Source organism: Neodiprion pinetum, chromosome 3 (genome assembly GCF_021155775.2).
Source record: "Neodiprion pinetum isolate iyNeoPine1 chromosome 3, iyNeoPine1.2, whole genome shotgun sequence".
Taxonomy (NCBI): Eukaryota; Metazoa; Arthropoda; class Insecta; order Hymenoptera; family Diprionidae; genus Neodiprion; species Neodiprion pinetum.
Window position 1 is genome coordinate 29,003,691 of NC_060234.1, and position 20,546 is coordinate 29,024,236.

Sequence of the window (20,546 nt, forward strand, 5' to 3'; positions counted from 1 at the left end):
CATCGCTTATCGTATACCGAGTCCCACCATTCCAACCGCACTCCGCGATGCTCGCTTTAACCAATAAATCCCGGATCTCTACACGCTTATGGTATACATAATGCACACCCACGAGGGCGCATCGCGAATACAACAGCTAGGCCATGCTCTGCCTCGCACAACTTCCTGGTACCCTATCTCACCCACAATTTAAAGCTTAGCTACAGCGTACGTGCAGCGCTGTGTAATATTCCCCTGAGAAGATCGTCATCTGACTCGATTTCAGCGCTAGTTTAAGACGATTCTTGAAATTACCCCGCTTTCTGGGATCGTTCGATCGAAGTACTTCGAGACTTCGGTTCTGTACTCAGGTACAGGACTGTTACTTCGATATACTCGTTTCGTGCTGTGAGTGAAATCAGGATGAACTTGAGATGTTCGAAACCCGTTTTCCGTAGCCGGAACTTTTAGGGATATCCGCACGACGGTTGTTTATCAATACCCTTGGTAAAAGGGAGTGAGATTGATTCTGTCATTAAATACTCTATTTTCGCTCTCGTTCCACAGCGCTGATAAAACACGTCTGGTATAAAATCACCTACGTGTTGTACCCAAAAAATTTCTTACCGTTAAGGCTCGGACCACTGAACTGGAACCTTGGTCTTGATTTGCATTGAAAGTGTTCCTAGAACAACGGTCCGAGACGACGTGAATCTAATCTCGTCCTAAAATGCTCCGGTCGGTCCGTTTGGCGTGCTCGTTAGTTAAGAATCATTGGGTGCTTTTGCAGCGGGTCGGTGAAATACGTAGTTTAATCTCTTCGATTCTACCTTCCAGGGTCCACCTATCTAAGTGGATCATCATCGCTCTGGCTAAAGGGGAAAAAATAAAAGCGATATTGAACGGCGAACGAGTACGAAAATACACGAGGATCGCGGATGGCTGTAAGGTGTTTGTGTGACAGGCGGCAAGGCGTGCCACGTGCTGAGACTCGTGTCCGGTGCCTCGGGTAAAAATCCCTCCCGCTAGCGACGACGGTTATTAAAGTTGGAGCACAGCCGCTGCTAGTTATAACGTGTGTAATTGTACTTTCGCTCCATATCGGAGTAACGCAGAATTTCCCGTGAAAGCTGGTCCACTTGCATTCCTCTGCATAGGCAACCGCCTATTTATCATATCCGCAACACGGCACTGCGCATGGACTGCCAAACAAACAGCTCGGCTCCAACCTGTGCATACAAATTGTTTAACTTCGCTAAATTGTATTCTCAAGTGCATTCCGACCTCCGGATGGGACAAAAACGGTATTGCAATAAGCTGATTCTCTACTGAAGTCGGCTTTACGTATTCCTGACTCGACTATGCTCAGTTATGGTAGGAAGATCAGCGGGGCGACGAAAAGTCGACGAATGGTCAGAGATGTATTCAAGGGCTTCGTTCGATAACCCTGCCATTCAAGTCCTAATTTTTTTCGCGTGCACTGTGCTACCGTTGAATAAAATTGATCTTCTTAATTGTACATCATTATAGAATAGTCTCGACGAGTGCTTAATTATAGCTTAAGCTCCGATATCTCGGAAGCGATACTAAAGATAAAACACCAATTACCGATTTACCGATCGTGGAACGAAAAATATCACCTCAATTTAACGTCGTTATTTACTGCAGTATCGAGTTCCACGAGTATCGGAAAAGTAACTTAATATTTCCGGATATCCTTCGGTGTGCTTTGTAAAATTATGGGTGGAACGAGGTGTGGCTAAAATTAAAGGGCTCGTGAAATGCTGGTTGAATTTACAGTGATCAATTTAAGACGGAGTCTTAAGAAATGATAATTTTATCACTTCCATCAGTTGAACGACACGGGCGTACGAAGTTCGAAGCCGAGTGTGACAAAATCGGATTTTTAATCCTTCTCTCTCACGCTTTCTCTCTCTTCTAAGTGCAAACTTGAATTTATACCTGACAAGAGTCACGCGTTCGGTCTAAGATAATCCCGGGACATGCGGACTCGTCTTCGCAATTAGAACTGCGCTTTACTGTCCGAACCATAATCGCGTATGCGGTCCAATAAATTACAATTGAACTGAGACTAAGAAAATCGTGCTGTAGGCTAATATATCTTTATTACACGTTATAGGCCAGCCATTAAACGAAGTACAATTTGAAAACAAAAAAATCTTGCGCTGCATGGATATAAAATATTGCACCATGTAGAAGCAAGGCGTCGATATTTGAGCTAACTGACCTGTTTTTCGTAAAAATTTTTGATCACGATAAATTTCCTAAAAGGCTCTAACGATCTGACACATATGATTCAGTCCTGGATCGCACCTTAATCGAAATCATAAATCAGACTTTATCGATAGTCTCCGCGTATACTTCGTCGAGGCAATGACCTGTTGATGCGCATTACGATTATGGCAAGAACAGATAACGCGTTCCTAGAACTCGACCCACTGCGGTAGCTGGAAGAATGTGAAATTGTCCTGAATCGAAATCTGCGTTGATGGACACGCGTCATTCGTTCGGTGGAATTTCTTGCTGCTGAGTGTCCTGAATTTTTTTTCTTCTTCCTAATCTTTCAAGCTCGGTCTTTACTCGCTTTCTGCGGTTACTAAAACCCGTGAAGGTTCTCTGAAATTGTGCGAGCAGCGTTTACCATCCATCGATTTTTAGAAAGGCATAAAGTGGCTTTTAAGCGATGATGTTTCAAACTGCACGAGCAATCGCGTTGAGCTTTTCGAGGGAAGGTATTTTCTCTTCCCTTGTCTCTATTCTCGCTTCCTACGTAGATTTTTTCAACCTTCGCTCTATTGTCCTGTAACTCGATTTAAAAAAAGGAAAAGTGGAGAACCTTATTCTTCGAATACCCTAAAGTACAGCAAGTGCATATTTGTAAATTAAACCTCTCCACGCCAAGAGGTATACTCGTATACTTTAAGCCGTTAAATGTTAACAAACTTTCTACATTTCGTTTAAAAAGCATTGTATATCTCACGTGTAAGCCCTAAGGTGAATATGTACACGGAAATATGCACAACGAGCTGATAGCGTGTTTCGTTTCCTGTGATACACGTCGGAGGCAACTTATATACTTTATGTACAAACGAACAAGAGAGACCGTGCACGAAACTTACACGAGGAGTTATCAAGTGGCGAAAACTTGTTGCCTGCTCGCTTTGTGGTTTGAAATAGGTAATCTCCGCCTACTTCCGGCGTGGTTATCGACACAAGTTGCTGCAAGAGAGTGAGAACTGCGCATAAATTGAAGTATGATTTGCACATCTTGCAACAGCGGCTACTGATGGAGAAAATGAGAAAAAAAAAAAATTAATTCCAAAAAGGTGTTCATTCGATCCGGCTACCAGCACGCTTCGGAGTAACAAAGTCAAACCCGTTAACGGCGAGATATGACACCGAGATATCGGTTTTTTAAGCCAGCCTACCTGCCATATGCTGCACGCGCTTCTGCCCGACGATATTGTTTTACCACTTTTGGATGAAGGCGGCAGAGCAACGCTGCAGGCACATGTAATCAGCTGTTTCACACTCGGCTGAGTAATTTCACAGGGTCTAGATGAAAGTTGGGAGAATATCCGGGGCGTTTCGTTGTATCAGAATTTAGATAATAAACGAGTAAGACGTTGCTGCAATCCATCAGATCTATCAAATATCAATATTTTTCAGCTGCCAATTAGCCCCGGCTTATAATTGCTGACAAGATGTTTACAATATACGTCCTAACAGATTATAGATACGATTTGCCGCCGCCCGCGCAATTGGGAATTTTTCTGATGCTCAGTTTATCTTACTTAATCCTCTTGCCGGGTTCCCTCAAAGATGATCAATTCTCCCCAGGCTCGTCGTGAAAAATATTTTCGCGCTTATTTGCCGAGGATAAAGAAATATCGCGGATGCGGACTGTGTTACGGTTCCACGATCATTATGATCGAAGAAAATGTACATACGATTCTTGATCGTCGATAGCGGCCGTACCTGCACCTTTCCGACGGTTGAGGGATATCTAAGTAACAGCGATCAGATCTATCCCTGAAGAGCGACTTGACTCGCTCTCTTTCGTTCGCGATCACGAAGTCCGTAGATATTTTTTACACCTGACACTATCCCGGCCGGATCTAGGCCTAGAGTGAGCGCCGATCGGAATTTATTTGACCTTAGAGGAACGGATCTTCGAGGAAGTATTACGCCGAGTTGAACGTGCGGCTTACTCGCGCACACACACACACACCCACAGGCGCCATAGATTACATCCATTAACCGGACCTAACCTCGCAGGTTCGCATATTTTTGCGCCAGCATATCACGGGTCGTTGCCGTTGCACGAGAGGCTCTCGTTCGTTCTCCTTTTAGTTTATACGAAGGTTGACAAACTCCACTCCGTGCACATCTAGGTATAATGTACGTATGTAAGTATGGTACAGGCTACGCGTACGTAGCATGTAAAGCATAGCGAATGCCACAGGCCCGCATATGATTCCGCGTTGTTCGACATCTGCTCTTTGTTTTCAAAGAGTATACTCAGCCTGCTCGCTAGGGTAACACGCGCGATTAAGTCGGTTCACTTTTAGCCCGTTGCTCTAACCAATTTCGAGAATCGGTCAAATAATTATTTGAATTGACGGAGGGGTACTAGTTTTGACTATACGAAAACGTTCACAACCCAGGAAACTATCGTGAAAAGCTCATCAAATACCTCGCTTTTCATTAATTTTTATCCACTTGTGAAGCTTCGAGTTGAGAGTTTGTTACTCCAATATGGCGTCGCAACGCGAGGCTAAAAATTACCGATGTTATACAGAACCCGAGCAAAGTTAATCCTGCTCATCGCTGCGAGCTGCGGCAGAGAAAACCGACGTATAATTGATACGTTGAAAGTGATTCACTCTAGTCGAGATGTGGTCGCCGGTAAAAATGAGAATCAGGCTTACTCAGAGCGGCGTGTGAACAGAAGGTTGACTTCTGTCTTGCGTGGAGACGTCGTCCGGCTATCAATGTTGAAGATAAGCCGTGCACGGCCTAACGCGTCGGATGAGAACTCCCGGTGATTCGTCGGCTACGGCGGCCACAACGACGACGACGTGCCAGAATTGCTTGGGAGAGTTCGCTCTGGCCGGTCACTCGCTTTGCGTAGCAAATTACTTTTGCTTTAGTTCCGTTCCGCTTTTCTTTGCGTCGGAATCGGCCGGTCGTTTCGCGGAGCGTAGGAATAAGCTTGAGTGCGCGCGCACGGAATTGTAACTCGTTCGGAGTGATGCTCCGGCAATTATGAACTTCGGGTCGACGAAGGCGGACTGCAGATCCGTTAATTGCACAGGTCCCGGTGAATTAGAATCAGAATCGCGCGAAAGGTTGCGGGTTGTAACGATTGAACGATCGCAACGACTGTCCCGAATCGTTGCAATCCTTGTATTGCATATTGGCACAGAGAAATGACCGAAGCATTCCAAATAGCTCTGAACGATCGTTGGCGCAACGTGTATGCATAACCTGAGTGTTTTACGTACCTATCTTCACACGCATTTGTACAATACACGCCTCGTTTGATTACGTTTATTTAAGAGCTACACGGGATAATGATTCACGCCGTAGAACGGCCCCTGCAGCTGGTAAAGCCTGTGGACTCAGTGTGGTCGGAATCCTCGTCTTGAACAGTGTACCAAACGTCGTTACGACGTTTATAAAGAACAGCAAACGCGTTCCGGCGGTAGTCAGCGTTCCAGCGCGGTGTCCGCGTACCTGCGACACGTACGCCGACGATATTTGCGTCATAAAAGAAATAAAAAAGAAGGAAAGAGAAAACACTAGACACCGTTTCATACCTACTTCGCATCGCTGCAGTTAACCGCAGTGATAAAAGAGTTGTTGCGCGAGATCGGCCACGCGTGGATCGAGATGATAAGTTAAAAAATTGTGCAAATTTTGTCATGCCGGGATCGACGCGTCGACTCGGGGTGCTAAACTTGCTACTTTTAGTTCATTACGCACCGCCGTCAAGGTGTGTGAAGCCTTCGCTCGCTAAACACGAGGATCGGCTTCCAGTTATCAACTGCACTTGGACGGTTTTGCACCCAGCTGCAGAGAGGAGCTTCTGCCACTCATTCCGATGGGTCTTCAAGTCGGCTGCAAAGTGATTTCGCAAATTTTGTGCGTCCATCGAGTGTAAATTAAAGTGTACCGTCTTTATTATTATTATAATTTTTTTTTTACGAGTTCAACTCGTCTTCCGCGTTCTGTTGTTAACACAGTCTTATCAAAGGCCGGGAGACTTCTATAACTTCGCGGTATCGTCTGACATAATCAACCGCTTATGATACATGTAGTGTAGAAAATGCAGAAGTGGGTATTTCTCGAATCCGTTATCCGGTGAAGTTCTGTGCCATGTAACGACCGTCGTAAAATTTAATTTGTGTTATTGTTGGAGGCGCCTCTAGCTTGTTGTTAAAATTAGTAGTAATAACAATAATTTTTACCTCGAGCAAAGAAAGGAATACCTGAAAGATGTCGTGTCGAAAGAAAATCGACTCCAAACAGTGGGTCAGCTATACGCAGATGGTAAGATTTCGAGATTAAATTTTCTTATCTAATTTCCAACACCGTTCAAGCTGGGAATGAAGATTAAAAATGCTATACACAAAATGACAGTATTCAAGTACTGATATTTTCAATTTTCCAATTGTTATTTCGTTAGGCTTAAGGAATCGCACGTGAAAAATCTATAAGAATCAAGCAACAGTTCATTCTTCAAACTTCTTCATGCGCATTTCTAGCATTGACATAAAAAAAATGAAGTGGAATTCGCGAAGCCATAGTGCCTACGCGAAATAATCTAACTGGAATCTACCGTAATATATATATACGTTTCACGAACAGGCATATTCCATCTTCACGAAAAATTATAACGCAAGCCGACATGTGACGTTATACGTGTGCGAGACCAAATTACCCGAGTCCCATAGGCGCGGTGCCACACCATGTAATTCTGTGACACTTAATTCGGTTGACAGTGGGCTCGAAATACGTGTAGATGTATATTTTCACATTATTCCCGTCGGTAACAGTCGGGGAGAATTTGGAAAGTTGGCGAAGCAGAAGGAACTCACGGAAATTGCATCAGATTTCGTTATACCACCGTATGATACTAATGGGTGGAAATACACGCGAAGTAAAATTACTTGTTTGCGTCGTATTATGAAACACTGGCAAAAAGTGCTGATCGATTTATCTATCAGGCAGGCTCGTATAGGTTTATACGAGGCGCACGTACATCCAATCGACGTTGATAAGGCTTATCGCTCCGGGTGATTAGAATTATAAGTGACCTTCAAAATTTGTTGCAAATAACAATCGGTCCGTGGAAAAAAAAAAATAAATAAATAAAAAAAATAAGGGCGTATAGCACGAAATAGACTTTGTTCACATCAGCCGCGTTGAAGCTATACGATAAAGGCTTATCTACGTATGTACGTGGATCCGTTCAATCCGGGTGTGCCATTTTTTTTTTTTTTTGTTTTCTCACGAGAATCCGCAATCGGTAGAAACGTGACGAGGTATTGTTGTAATTACTGCGGTGCAATGTGATCCGCTCTTTTCTGTATACCTCAAACGTTATTCCGAACTACATTACACTATGTGGCTATAGCGTGAAGCTAGGAATCTCACAGGTTTAGAGAATCTGCAATCGACTTTGCAATTGAGCGGTCAAATCGCTGAATTATTATCGTACGTAAATTTAAAGATGCTGGAAGTGGAGATGAAATTTTTAAACGTAAGTCATTCTCTTTTTTCTATCACTCTTTTTAAGCCGTGCAGTTTTTTCTCTATTTCATTCGTCGAAAAACCAGAAAAGAACGTGACTTGTTACACCGACGTACTGACGTTTGATCCGCTTCTAGTTTGACCACTACAAGGCACCACTAGTCGGTAATTTCGCTATTCGATTGAAATACCCTCATGGATATTTCGCGGTAGCTTTATAGAAATTTTCCCGACTCTGACTATGATTCCGGCATGAAGTTCCATCGACGATAGTCAAGCCCCAGCCTTGAAGTCTCGACGACTTGTAGATGTACATATCACGCGCGTTCCCATTAAACGAGGAATTTTCGCCCGTAGCATTTTGTCGTAACACTAACAATTGCAAAAAAAATGAACGTAAAAAATGTCCAAAGAAACAACCTGCTGCGTATACAACTCGCAACCTTAAAGTTCACGAAAAGATGCACGCGTCGAGCTTAACCTTTCTCTTGTCCCGTTGCGTTACAACCGAGACGCTGCAAACAGTTTTGATCATGCAAATCGTTTCGCTTACCTACTTTTATACTTTGGAGCGGCGCGGAATTCTGGCTCGCCGAAATTAATTACTCGAGAATTTGCCGTTAATTACTGCAAGTGTTTTGCAGAGTGGAATATCGAGAAAAACATGCTTCCAGACGGGAATCGTCGTATTTTTCTGGTCTATAACTGGCACCCAGCTGCATTTGCATTAGCACAATCATAGAGCCGAACGCAGGATACGGAGAAACGAGCGTTATGCGAGATTGATAGATTCGTACCTCGTCGCGATCGAAGCGTAATTCAACGTCGCTCGGGATTTAATTAATTGGACGGGTGTAATTCTTCGTCCTGGATCCAACTTGACGCTGAAAAATTAATTGAAAATCATTGCTATGCAGTTTCTGTCGATAACTGCAATATTGTCACTAACCTTGAGCTACTAAATAAAATGCGGGTTCGTTGAGCAATAAAGAATTGATTCAAAGGCACGGATAAGTAAAACTGGGAAAAAGGGTTCTTATTGCGACGTATGCTACTTCGTCTAATTGTAAGTCAGAAACAAGACTGTTTTTATAATAAAGCTGCGTTACGCAGCAATCTTATTCGTTTTATGACATAAGAACGCTTAGACTTCTTTTATCTATGCCGACTACGAGATCATCAGGAAGGGAGAAGAAACGGGTGATTTCACCCTCTGTAACAATGTATAATCAACAGAATCAATCGGTCTCGTTGAGAAACGGATCGCGTGTTCAAACTCGAGGAAAAATCTTGACGCATCCGCGAAGTGATTCCGGTCACAAACCTCCCGTATTCTCCTCGAGCCTCGTGCGAAGCTTCCCTAAACCGGTTCAAAAGGCACTTTTTTTCAGCGAAACTCACGAGTGTCGTACGATACTGGAGTAAATAGCCCAAATTCACCAATGATCCAAGACAAACTTACGTTTATTGGATAATGCTTTTTGTCCCGGGAGAAAAAACACATCGAGACACCGTTGCTTATTGCCACAACTCAGTTATGATGGGGTTTGCTACAGAGGCCTTGGCTATTGTATCTGAATTTAACAAAGAAGGTCTCGCAGTACGATTCCCCTTAATATCTGTCACAATTCGGCTCCGGTTCTTCAGGTATTATTCTTGGCTATTGAAGCAGCACGACCCTCACCTTATCTTCAATGTGACAACGGAGATCTTTTTCATTCGTAGAAAAATGGAGTTTTCCTCTTCGACCTAAGGTTCGATATCGTACACTTGTACCGCGTTGCTTCTGGAAAACAAAAACCAATTTTTCGTAACCATCTTCGTAATTATTTCGAAAAGACTTGCCCACTTTCAAAGGTTAGCAACATTTTCACGACTGGATGCTCCTATCCTGATTAGTCGAGTGTGTTGTTCAAACTGAACAATTAAGGTTCGTTTGCTCTCAACTTTAGTAAGTAGGGTGTGACGAATTTCAGAGTAAAAAGCTTACAATTAGTCTGACCGCTTACCAGACGATAAATTTTGTCTCACAGATGCGTCGTTTCTAATCCCCGTCGGAGGCTCGCATCTCCTCGAAACACTCGACGTCGCGTTTTTAACGTCCATGTGTAAGGTCAGACTTTACCACGGCAGCCAGACACAACTGCAGGATCAAGAGTTCCACAGATCTTATCGCTCGATCTTGGGGCGTGCATCGCTCGCTGCTGAGATAAACAAATATAACATGAACGAATCAAGGATTGATCGATGCATGAACCGGTTCCGCAGGCGAGCTGCGTTTCCGCAGGTTAGCTCTGCGATATTGACAGTTGGACAATTTTTGGAGGCTTCAATCTAATCCCGATTCCTCGAGGCGCGTGTGGGAGGGGCCAATTGACACGCGGCGTGTTCCAAAAGCGAAGGACATTTTTCTGGGGCGGTTTGACCGCGCGCTTAAACCGACGAAGGGCCGAAGGGGAAAGCCAGACAAACTTGATCGGTGTGGAGAAGTCCGCGTCGTCGGGAACGAAGGACCGGCTACCTGGGCTGGATGCTGGACCTTTCTTTGCTGACGATACGCCCGGCGAGGTTCCTTAGTTTCCTACCTGTTTCATCTCTCCTCTCTCTCTCCCCCTTCCTCCACCTCCTCCGACCGTCTCTATCGCTCCTGTCTCCTTCTCGCTCACTTCACGAGAAGTCTGTCTGTCCCACCGAGAGGCAGCTTAAGCCACTTTTGCCGCTACGTCCCCAGAGCTCGGCTCCGCTCAACCAACCGGACTTCAGTGTGATGTTGAACGTCGTTTAGAGAATATATCCGATTGCAACCCCGCGCGGACCCGGTGCGTCTAATTCTCGTTCTCGCCGATATTCCAAATTTGAATTTAAGGACGCGAGGAAAGCGTCGCGGATCGCAGCACGAGTATCCGGTGGGAATGACAGTGGAAATACCGTTTCATCGAGTATCCAGTCAAATATAGTGCCGGGAAAATACGGTAGCAGCCTCCCTCGGTACTCCGCTTGAAAGGATTACTTACGTGTACAACTGGCTTCATCTACAGTAATGCAGCGCGAAAGGTGAATGAAATGTTGGTCTCAAATTATTACTCGACGCTACGATCGGACGAAGCGAGGATTGTTTTGTTTTTTTTTTTAAATTTTTTAATTTATTTTTATTTAATTTAATCCATTTTACTTTTTATTTTCTCTTTGAACAAATCGATCGACCGTTCATTAATAATATACATTGTTACATTCTCACCGCATTTACGACGGACGAGGTCTGTAACTAGTATAATATACGCAGAGCTAGTGCCGTTTAGAAAATAATTTTCTACAATAGGAAGAAACGAAAAAGGCAAACTGAGAAGGAAGAATGAAACGTCCGGCGTAACCATATAACGAATGTAACGAGCGTTCAAGGCGCGTAGGTGTGGGCAGGCAGCCTTTTGTAAGAGACGCTCCTGTACGCATCGCCTCATCGTCAGGTGACGAAATTTTATTGGACAAAGGAAATAAACGCGACCGTGAAAACGCGCGAAGGTTAACCAACCGAGGCCGTTAGGTTCCAGCTTTTTTTTTCATACAGATGCCTGTAGTTTTCATAAATTCATTAGAGATATTCCACGGTTGAAAAGAAGAATTTTGGAATTGAAAATGGTGGGACGAAAATCGACGTCCCTTCGTCATCGGCAGAAGTGCTTTATCGGATGATTCGAGGAGACTCGTGAGTTTCACCAGCTCGACACTGTTCCAAATGTACGCGCAATTATAATAGGAATGCTATTGAACTTCTTCTTCACCACGTCAGCTGTTCACCGATGGCACATATTACAACGTTACACGGTGTTGAATAACAACGGTTGGGCAATCGTCGAAAGCCAATGACGCAATTCAACGTCGATGCGAAGCTACCGACAACGCTCTTGAAAGGCCTTAGCGGCAGTAGCGAAATGAGTCTTATGGCCGTCTGACACGATCAAAGCTCCTTCTGGTATATATACAGCGTGTTTCTGTGACCGCGGGACAGTGGGTGGCGTTTTGTTCGAGTACCTAGCCACCTTACACCTCGTCTGAATCTGGCACTTGCAATTGGATCGAGGAAGTGACATTGATGGTAAATTCGCCAGTTCAAAAGGCGTCTGTTGGATTAGCGGCACATCGCGACTGTGATCCAGACTCAAAAATCGTGGCCAAGTTGAAATCCAGGTCAGATTCAAGCGCGTTCTAGTGACTGGTTGATTTTTATTTTTTATTTTTCTCTAATTTTTGACCGTGGAATCGGCTCCTGAAAGTAGAAAATTCGTTTCGGGATCAGAGTTCCGGAACACAGTCGTGTCCGATTGTCTTGAAAATTTGTCACGCTTTCGGTGTAAGGCTCGGTGAACTGTGAGTTCACCGCCGTTTTGTCTGCGGGTATTCGACGTCGACTTTGTACCTTTGAAACCTTGCGTGATTCTTGGCGGCGGAAAAGCGCGGTGCATGTTTGAAGTAGAGTAGCTGGAAAGGGTCCTGCAGTACTTCATGCGGTAAACAGCGGCTAGAAACTCTCGTTGAACTGTCGGAGCTGTGAGAAAGAATAGAGAAAGTTACAGCACGGTTTTTCGAGTGCGCCACTTTACTGACAAGTCCAGATTCAAACGGAGCCTAGGGCTTATCGTTAGACTGCATTTGCAACGAAGCCCGTTCCGCTCTTCTTCTTCTTTTTATTTTTCTTCTTCTTCTTCTTCTTCTTCTTCTTCTTCTTCGTTGCTGACGCATGCACACCTTTTCGTACCCGGGTTTAGTTACGGTTTTTACCTCTTTCGCGGCGTCGTCGTCGGTAGCAAATCCTATTCTTGTCAATTCCGTAGAGAAGTGGAATAACGTGTAGTACTCATGATGTCATAGCTCGGTGGATTATTCGTTGGTAGCAACTCGAGGAAGGAGTTCCATGAATTTACCGTTGATTCGCGTATCAGCCGAGAGCTACACCCGCGTTTATTTAAGGCGTGGGTGAACATGTGAATTCTTACTAACGTATGTTGTTGGTATTTTCCAGTACCTCGGAACCATGAACGTTTGCTGCCGGAGCTTCTGGTATTTGCCGTTATCGTATAACCACTGTGATTTTAACGTCGCTGCGCAAACAAACATCAGAAATGTTTCTTGCGTGAGAACGAGGAACCCGCGTGCGTTGTATTCATCCATGATTTCATGTTATTGCATTGCCTGACAGAACGGAATAATAAGACAAGCTTTATTGTGGATATTCGATATGCCAGGAGGTGCCCGTATGCATACATCAAAATGCATGATTGAAGGTGACGTTGGAAATAAACACCGATGCACAGCATGGTGAAACGTGGTTTCGAAAGATTTTTCTCTGTTATACTATTCGGTTACAAAATAAACCCGGAAATCAACTTTGGGCCTGTAATTTCATCGGCAGAATCATCGAGGACAAAAATTACTTACTATGAATCATTTTCAGAATAACTTAGCTGGCCTCAGCATTAATTCAAAGTCATTACCGGTATCCCTATTGCACAACACACTATGAAGTTGCGTTTGCGTGGGCCAGTGCATGCAATGCCCAGTGACGAGCGACCAATTAACGGGGAATTCACATCGACAATATCGAGCCGTGTGCGTGGTAAAATAAGATATAAGATACATTCTGGGGGAATAATCATTTTCTCGTTGAAGAGGAAAAGCGGATTCGCACGACTGCTTGTCATTCGACTGATACAAAGTGCGCAAACTATCGGAATCATACCGTTCTAGACCGCATGCGGGAGACGAACGTATTAAAAACGTGTTGTTACATTACATTCAAAAATTTCCCAATCACTTTACCCCGAGAATCAAGCAAGGCGGTTTTTATTTATAACATTTGAAGCTACGCGGACAGTGACGTTACCAAACTTTACACTTATCTAATCGTCTTCAGGATGGTTAGAATCACAAACTTTCCACTCTCCTCCTTACGCTAGCCAAGCATTAGAGATCATATTAATATGTAGTTCAAGAGTGTTGATACAATTTCTATTAAGCAGCTGGATTGCCCGACTGCCATGCGAAACAATGACTCGTGACGTCTTGTTTTAAGATTAGTTATGTTTATCTAGGCATGAAATGTACCGTTCAATTTCTGTCTGTACGTATAACAGATGACGAGGCACATCGTTGCTAACAATTTTCTAGCTTCAAGTGTACACGTGTTACCTAAATTTCTAATTCGAAAACTTTAGCCCCGGGTTGTTTATCGGGCGCGGTTGTCACGCGCGTGATATTTCGCCGTTTGACATTAGCTTCTTAGACAATGGTAGTCTATCCGTAATTTTATGCATAGGGAAACCAGGCGGGGCTTGGCTCTTAGAGAATTCAACGACTCCTTGTCGGCGATGATTCGTACATAAATTAGCACCATTTCGGTTAGGCATAAATTGCTGGATCTGCCCACTGATTGCCGAACGGCAAACAGGATCAAGTCAACCGAACAGCTTGATCATTATAACGGACAGATTTGGGCCCACGGTCTTTCTCAAACTGCAGGAATGTTAAACGCTTGAACGATTAGTTTTTGTAGGCATGGATTCCCCGGGGTTTATCGCATCGGAAGTAATGATCCCAGACCCTATCAACCACGGTTTCAACAAGCAATGTCGCTTACCGAGTATATAAGCTACCATCTAGATTGAAATCAATTTGATTATTTGGGCAGTAGATAAAGTTCTTGCCATCAAAGTGCTAAGAACTCGAATCATGTCGATTCGATGAGAAGCGGCACATGTTCAGAGAAGAAAAACCTCGTTTCGCTTTATATGCAAAAATTCCTTCCAGCTCCGAGGCCAGTGACTCAATCGTATCGGATTCGTGTATGCGTGTACGTCAGTGACTAATCGGGATTGCGAATTATGCCTGGTAATGTGTTACTAACAGAAAGTTGGGATCGCCGACCGAAGCGATGAAAACAATAATAATAGGCACGCGTTTAAATCACGATCAAGACAAACCGCTATACGTATAACGGAAAGACGTTGCAATTTCTGTCTGTTATAAAAAATAAAAGCACGTTACAACATATGTATGGAGAAAATTCGGCATCCTTGAATTGCTGTCGGTTTTTTCCGTTTCATCGACACTTTAACGACCATTTGAAATCCTAGGTATTCTATCTGCCCGTGCGCATATTTACGAAAAGGTTACGCAGTACTTTAAAAACGAGCTGCACTAAGAATTTTCAAGGGTAAATAAAGATTTCCACGCGTTCAGCGAGGTTTCCGGTGTACGCAGAACCACCTTGACACATTCTCAATTTTCTCGGATAATTCGTTGTCGCTGCGAACCGCGTTGCGCCTCGACATCCAGCGTGACACTCGAAGCCGGTGTTTTGCGGTCCAGGTTCTTCCGCTCTTGTCGTAGATTGTTACCGAAGGCATTAATTGTAACCCGAGTCTGACTCGGCGCAATTTCCTCCCAGACAAATAGCTCTCGTCTCGTTGTCGGCGTTGTATCATGCAGTATACGCGGCGTGGCCGAGACGGTTGAGATAAAAATCGTTGGCCTAGAATCTGTGCGCCTAGATCGCGTCTTAAAAATGGCTCAAGATCCCACGCAATCGAAAACGGGTTTTTCGAACAGGCCGAATGCCCGCTCGTGTCCCCGGGTCGTTGTTGTTTACGAGAAGCGTATCCATAAATTATACCGAGCAACTATTGCCGGCTCTCGGTATCTTATACGCGTACGTACGATTTCGACAACGTTGACGGAAAAAAGCTTCTCGCAACGCGCGTTGACCAAAGTAACGAAGGAATTTTATGCAGTAAAAGTTTGCAGTATAAAGTAACCTGTTCAAATACCGCTTAGAACCAGCGCGACTAACGAAACGCTGATAATAAAGCAAGCGTTCAACGGATGGAGACTATCCCTTGCAACACTTTCTGTTTTAACGAACCGCCATATCTAAATACTTCCAGGACCATTCACCATCGCGCAAAGCCAAACAGCTCCGGTCGCCAGACCCACACACGGATAAAAATGATAAATATTCATGCCTACTCGGGGATAGGTATTCAGACGCGTGCCACCGAGGCACCAAAGAACCGTTCTTGAAATCTTTAAAGGCAGCTGCCTCTCAATGACGTCACGTCTTTTGAATGCCAAACTCACTTGGGGCGGTGAACGGTCGTTTGCCGCTGTACCTGTACCTCACATGTAACGCCAGAGTTTGGGGACAGCCGGCCGACCCATTTTCGGATTCGGCGCATGCCGTTCGCGTATTCCTATCCATACCGTAACCTATGTCTGCGAGAAAACGAGGATAAATCGAGCAGGTAACCCGGTCCGATGAAACGTAAAAAGAGGCTGCTTCCGGCCCCGGAGAACGGAAGAAGTTCAAGTCGTGGAAGTTGCGACCGCGCCTTGTGTTAGTCTCCCTTCCGAATTGGCTCAACATGGGGTTCAACCCCACTTCGCGTCGACTAGACTCGCAGGCGATTATCCGGTTGCACAATGCCACATACTGCCTCGACTTCCACCTGGACTTAAAAGCAACGCTGTATAGGTTACAGCTGTGCCTTTACGCTCTTTCTGCGGGGCCCAGATATACTTACCTACGTGCACGTAGGTCCGGAAATACCACCACCCGGTCTCTACGGCGGCTGTTTGCCAGCGTGACAAAAGTCGCCCGAACTATTGTCACCTGCAAACGAGACACCCGGCTTGTCGGCAATCATTTTTTATCAGCTTTCGACCGAAAATACGATGGAACATGCGAAAAAAAATAAATAAATAAAAAAAAAAAAAAAGAGACACGAATATCAGGCGCGCACGATGTTAATCGACGCCTGCAGCGACAGCGAGTGCGGCTTGTTTTGATATCGAACGTAAATTATCCACCGCTTCTGCAGTTGCGTCACGATTTGATGCAGCAGCAGGCATAACCCACACCGAGTGAGAAATAATATTCAAACCAAGTCCGCCTCCGCCGTAAGTTATAGGTTGCGTGATCTACGGGTAAACATGAATCAAAACTAACCGGTCAATCACGAGCTCCGGCATGATATGAAATTGAAAATATTAATAATGGTCGTAGCGTATGATTTATGCGTGAAGCAGCCAGCTTCCGTCGATTAATAATAGAAACAGTCCTTGCAATCTATGGTAATCGGTTCATCCACGCGTTACGGTTACCGCTCAATGGATGATAATTTACCCACATACTACAGGCATTATCTAGGCAGCTCTCATTTGCATTACGCGCACATGTTCCAGCGTTATCTTGCGTCCGCTCGTAAGCTCGTTGTCCCTTTTGTCTTACAATTAGGCAGACTCAATAGCCTGTATCCATTCCTCTACGTCCGATAAATGTCAGCCAAGATTCGCCGAGTAAAACTACTAACGGCCCGATGTTTTTCTTCGTTTCAGATGGAGAGCGAGGTGCGGTCCTTGAAGCAGGAATTGGAGAGGACTCAAGAAGCGTTAAAGCTCGCGACGAAAAGGTGCCGGGATCTGGTACGCGAGCTGGATCACAGAACGGCGGGCCAAGAAGCTGAGCGTTCATTGCGGGACCAACAACTCGCCCGAATACTTCGGGCCCTCTTGGTGGTGGAGGGTCGCCTGAAGCAGGAGCAGAAATCGATACGACAGCTGCTATGCGAGAAGGACAACGTGATCCGTAATCAGCAGTTGGAGATAGCGAAGCTGAGGAGATACACGAAGAATTACATAAAGTGCAAGAGGGACAACACGGTGTGCAAAGATGTCCTCGACAGGGACGAGTCGTCGGAAATTATGTCGAACGATCGTCACAGCATATCGAGCAAGAGCGACGGCGGTAGATTCGACAGCTGTCTAAGCAAGGACATCAGGACCCTAAAGTGCGAGATAATAACGAAACTGAACGAGGACTCGGACCAAGATCACGGACTGAGAAAGGCCCACAGCTTCGCGGAGAGCGACGTATCAAAGACGAGCATTACATCGAGCGAAATAACCGACGTCTCGATGACGACGACGGACAGCAGTCCGTCGATATTGAGTACGGAGGGATTCTGCGAGGGAGAAAGTACGGACGTGTCGCCGAGCTCCACGCTCAACAAGTCCACCAGGTGCAACTCCATCGCCGTTGCCGATGACCTTTTGTCCAGCGACAACGAGGTCAACGTGGACGACAGGCTGGAGATACCGAAGCGGAATATCGAGGCTATCAGGGAAAAACTGCTGACGGAATCCGAGATGTCAGAGCTCAGAGGGAACGGAGTCACCAGGACGGAGAGCAAGGATGACGGCATGGACTGCCATTTTATATCCGACGAGGAACCCGTTTACGAGAACGCTACGTATCCGGACAAAGAACTGAACAAGTCGACTGAACTCACGAAAAATAACATCAACAACGGATCCGATAGCGTCGAGGCCGTGCAGACGATCGAACCGAGCCTTGAGGAGAACAGTGGCAACTGGTACAGCGATCCCGACGAGGATAAAGCCAGTGAGGAAGTGTTTCGGCACCGCGCTTATCAGCCGAATAGCAAGCACAACTCGGTTCTGGAATGCGTTAATCAAATCCTACTTAGAGACATGGAGGAGGAAGAGAACGTCCTCTCGGTACCAAGGAGGTTCAAACACCGTGGAAGAATCGTTCGCTTTCAGCCCGCGAGGCTATCCGACATTGAATCCGTCGGTTCCGAGATGGAGAGGAGAAGTTCCGAGGATCATGCCCTTGACAGAGACGGTTTGCAAGTGGAGGAACGCAACGGGATTAACGCGTCAGGAGTTGCGTCCCCGGCTTCGGAGAGAGATTTCCGAGGTAGGAGCGTGCAGCCGATCGATGAGTCGGCCAGGGAAACGATGGCGGATGTTCTTAGTCCTTCGAACGTGAATTTTGAGGGATCTAAAGCGATACCGTTAGTGATCATAGAGCCAAAAGTCGACCCCGTAGCATCGGGCGATACGCCGATCGCGAGTCCTCAGAAGCTCAAGAGTTGTGCAGATTTGATGAAGTCTTCGTTGATTCACACTTCCAGTCCACCGTTGAAGATGGAACGCATCGAGGAGAAGACTTGCTTGCAAATGTGCTCCAAAGGACTGACAATCGCTAAGAATTTAGATTACGAGGAAATAGAGTCGCTGCCGGAGACTAGCTCTGGACTTAAGACACCGCCAACTTTGCCACCAAAGCCACAGTACAAAAACAATACTTTAATATTGAAGAAGATACCGAGTCCTTCGTTCTTGATCAATGAAACGCACAAGAAGCAGGGAGGGGGCGACAGCACGCCTGAGCACGACAAGAAACTCTTCAATTTCTCTGTTACTCCGAAGGTGGAAACCGTTCGCAGTCTTTCCTACGACGAGAAAAGCTCCAAATCTTCGAGAATTAACAACAACGAATTGCAGAACGGGTTTTACCACAAAAACAAATTCAATAGTCTACGATCCTCCTTTCAGTCGAAACAAAACCTGAACAACGCTTACGACGGAGTTGGAAGAATGCCAAAGGTAACCAACATTGTTCGACACTTCGAGGAGTTCAAAATCGGCGAAGCTGAAGATCGAACTCTGGTCAAGGATAAAGATAAAGACAAAGAGAAATCACACCTGGACTACGACCAGGATGATATTAGGCAAAATTTCGAGGAGTTCAACCTCGACGATTGTGATCTCTTCGATGACCCCGATCGGCCCGAGGCCGACGGCTCGGAACGGCTCAACGATTTGATACTCGCCACGCAAATCGAAACCACTGCAAAGGGAAAAGAGGCAAACACAAATGGCGGCTACGATCACTTCCTTGAGGCCACTGGACTAAGTACTAAATCCATCCTCACTCCTTCCCGATTGCTGAGCAATCACAAGAGCATGCTCAAGCCGAAAGATGTGAAGTACAAGAATAAGATTAAAGCAACTGCCGTGATGGAGAGGCATGGGATGGCTGGGATGAGCTCCACCCACACTCACGTCAAGCACTGGACCGGTCCGTTTGTCTGAGGTTGATTTCAGTCCAAAAGACTTTCCTTTATGCAAACCTTGAGAAGACTTTCTGTCTTAGATGCGTCGAACTTCACGGTGGTGTTACGAGATGTTTGAAAAACTTTTCGCTTCCAAGAAATAAAATTGTAAACTTGAGAGTCTGAAGGCCCGGTTGGTGTTATGAAATGTGTGCGGTTGTAAAAAAGAAAATGATTTCTATGTTTTTGACTTCGTAACTTTTCAAATCATTGTTAATAACGTTATAAATAAAAAAAAAAAAACTAAAGGAACAAAAAAAAAAAAAAAGAAAATAAAAGTAACACTCTCATCACTTCCCTAGACGCGTGTAAATAAAAGCTAGGAGATAGGGAATGATTGACGATATGTATAACTTAAAATGTGATTCCGATACTGTCTTTGGTAAAACGATCATTCTTATAGGGTCGCGCACTGTTGCGTAGTATTTAAGTTTTGAGAACCCTTGTACAGATAACTTGATTCTACATACCTCAGGAATCTTTTCCGTGCGGTGGTGGAATTTAGAAAATGGTCCTAGTTCCATCGTTTTCGACCAAGATGTGTACAGACTGGTTTGCTTTTCTTGTTAAGATTTCATTTTGCCAATTATAATACGCATATCATTATACGAAGATACCTATACCACAATAAATTATACGTAACATTTAAAGAAATTTTGTACAGTAAGATTCTACTATAAATCTATGAAAATATTTTATGAAATAAAAATATAAATACAATAGCTTTCGTGATAAATGAAAATTGGTCGTTCACTTTCACCTCTCTCGATCTCTGGATTTTCCCCTTCCAGCTTTCAATGCCACGAAGCGACTAAT

The 20,546-nt window shown here is 44.8% G+C and overlaps 1 protein-coding gene across 6 annotated transcripts in view; it reads left to right on the plus strand.

The window, feature by feature from the left end:
* Positions 1 to 20,472, plus strand: part of LOC124213790 (uncharacterized) — a 47,815-nt gene extending 27,343 nt beyond the window's left edge. For 2 of the 6 annotated variants that reach the window (XM_046615435.2, XM_046615438.2), the window contains exon 2: positions 17,146 to 20,472. In XM_046615435.2, the coding sequence (XP_046471391.1) occupies positions 17,146 to 19,710 (2,565 nt within the window). In that variant the 3' untranslated portion in view covers positions 19,711 to 20,472. Of the gene's footprint in view, positions 1 to 5,172; positions 6,556 to 10,506; positions 10,813 to 11,697; positions 11,944 to 17,145 lie in introns of those variants that run through there. The other 4 variants (XM_046615436.2, XM_046615439.2, XM_046615440.2 and 1 more) reach the window with 4 other exon arrangements.
* The last annotated feature ends 74 nt before the right edge of the window (positions 20,473 to 20,546 follow it).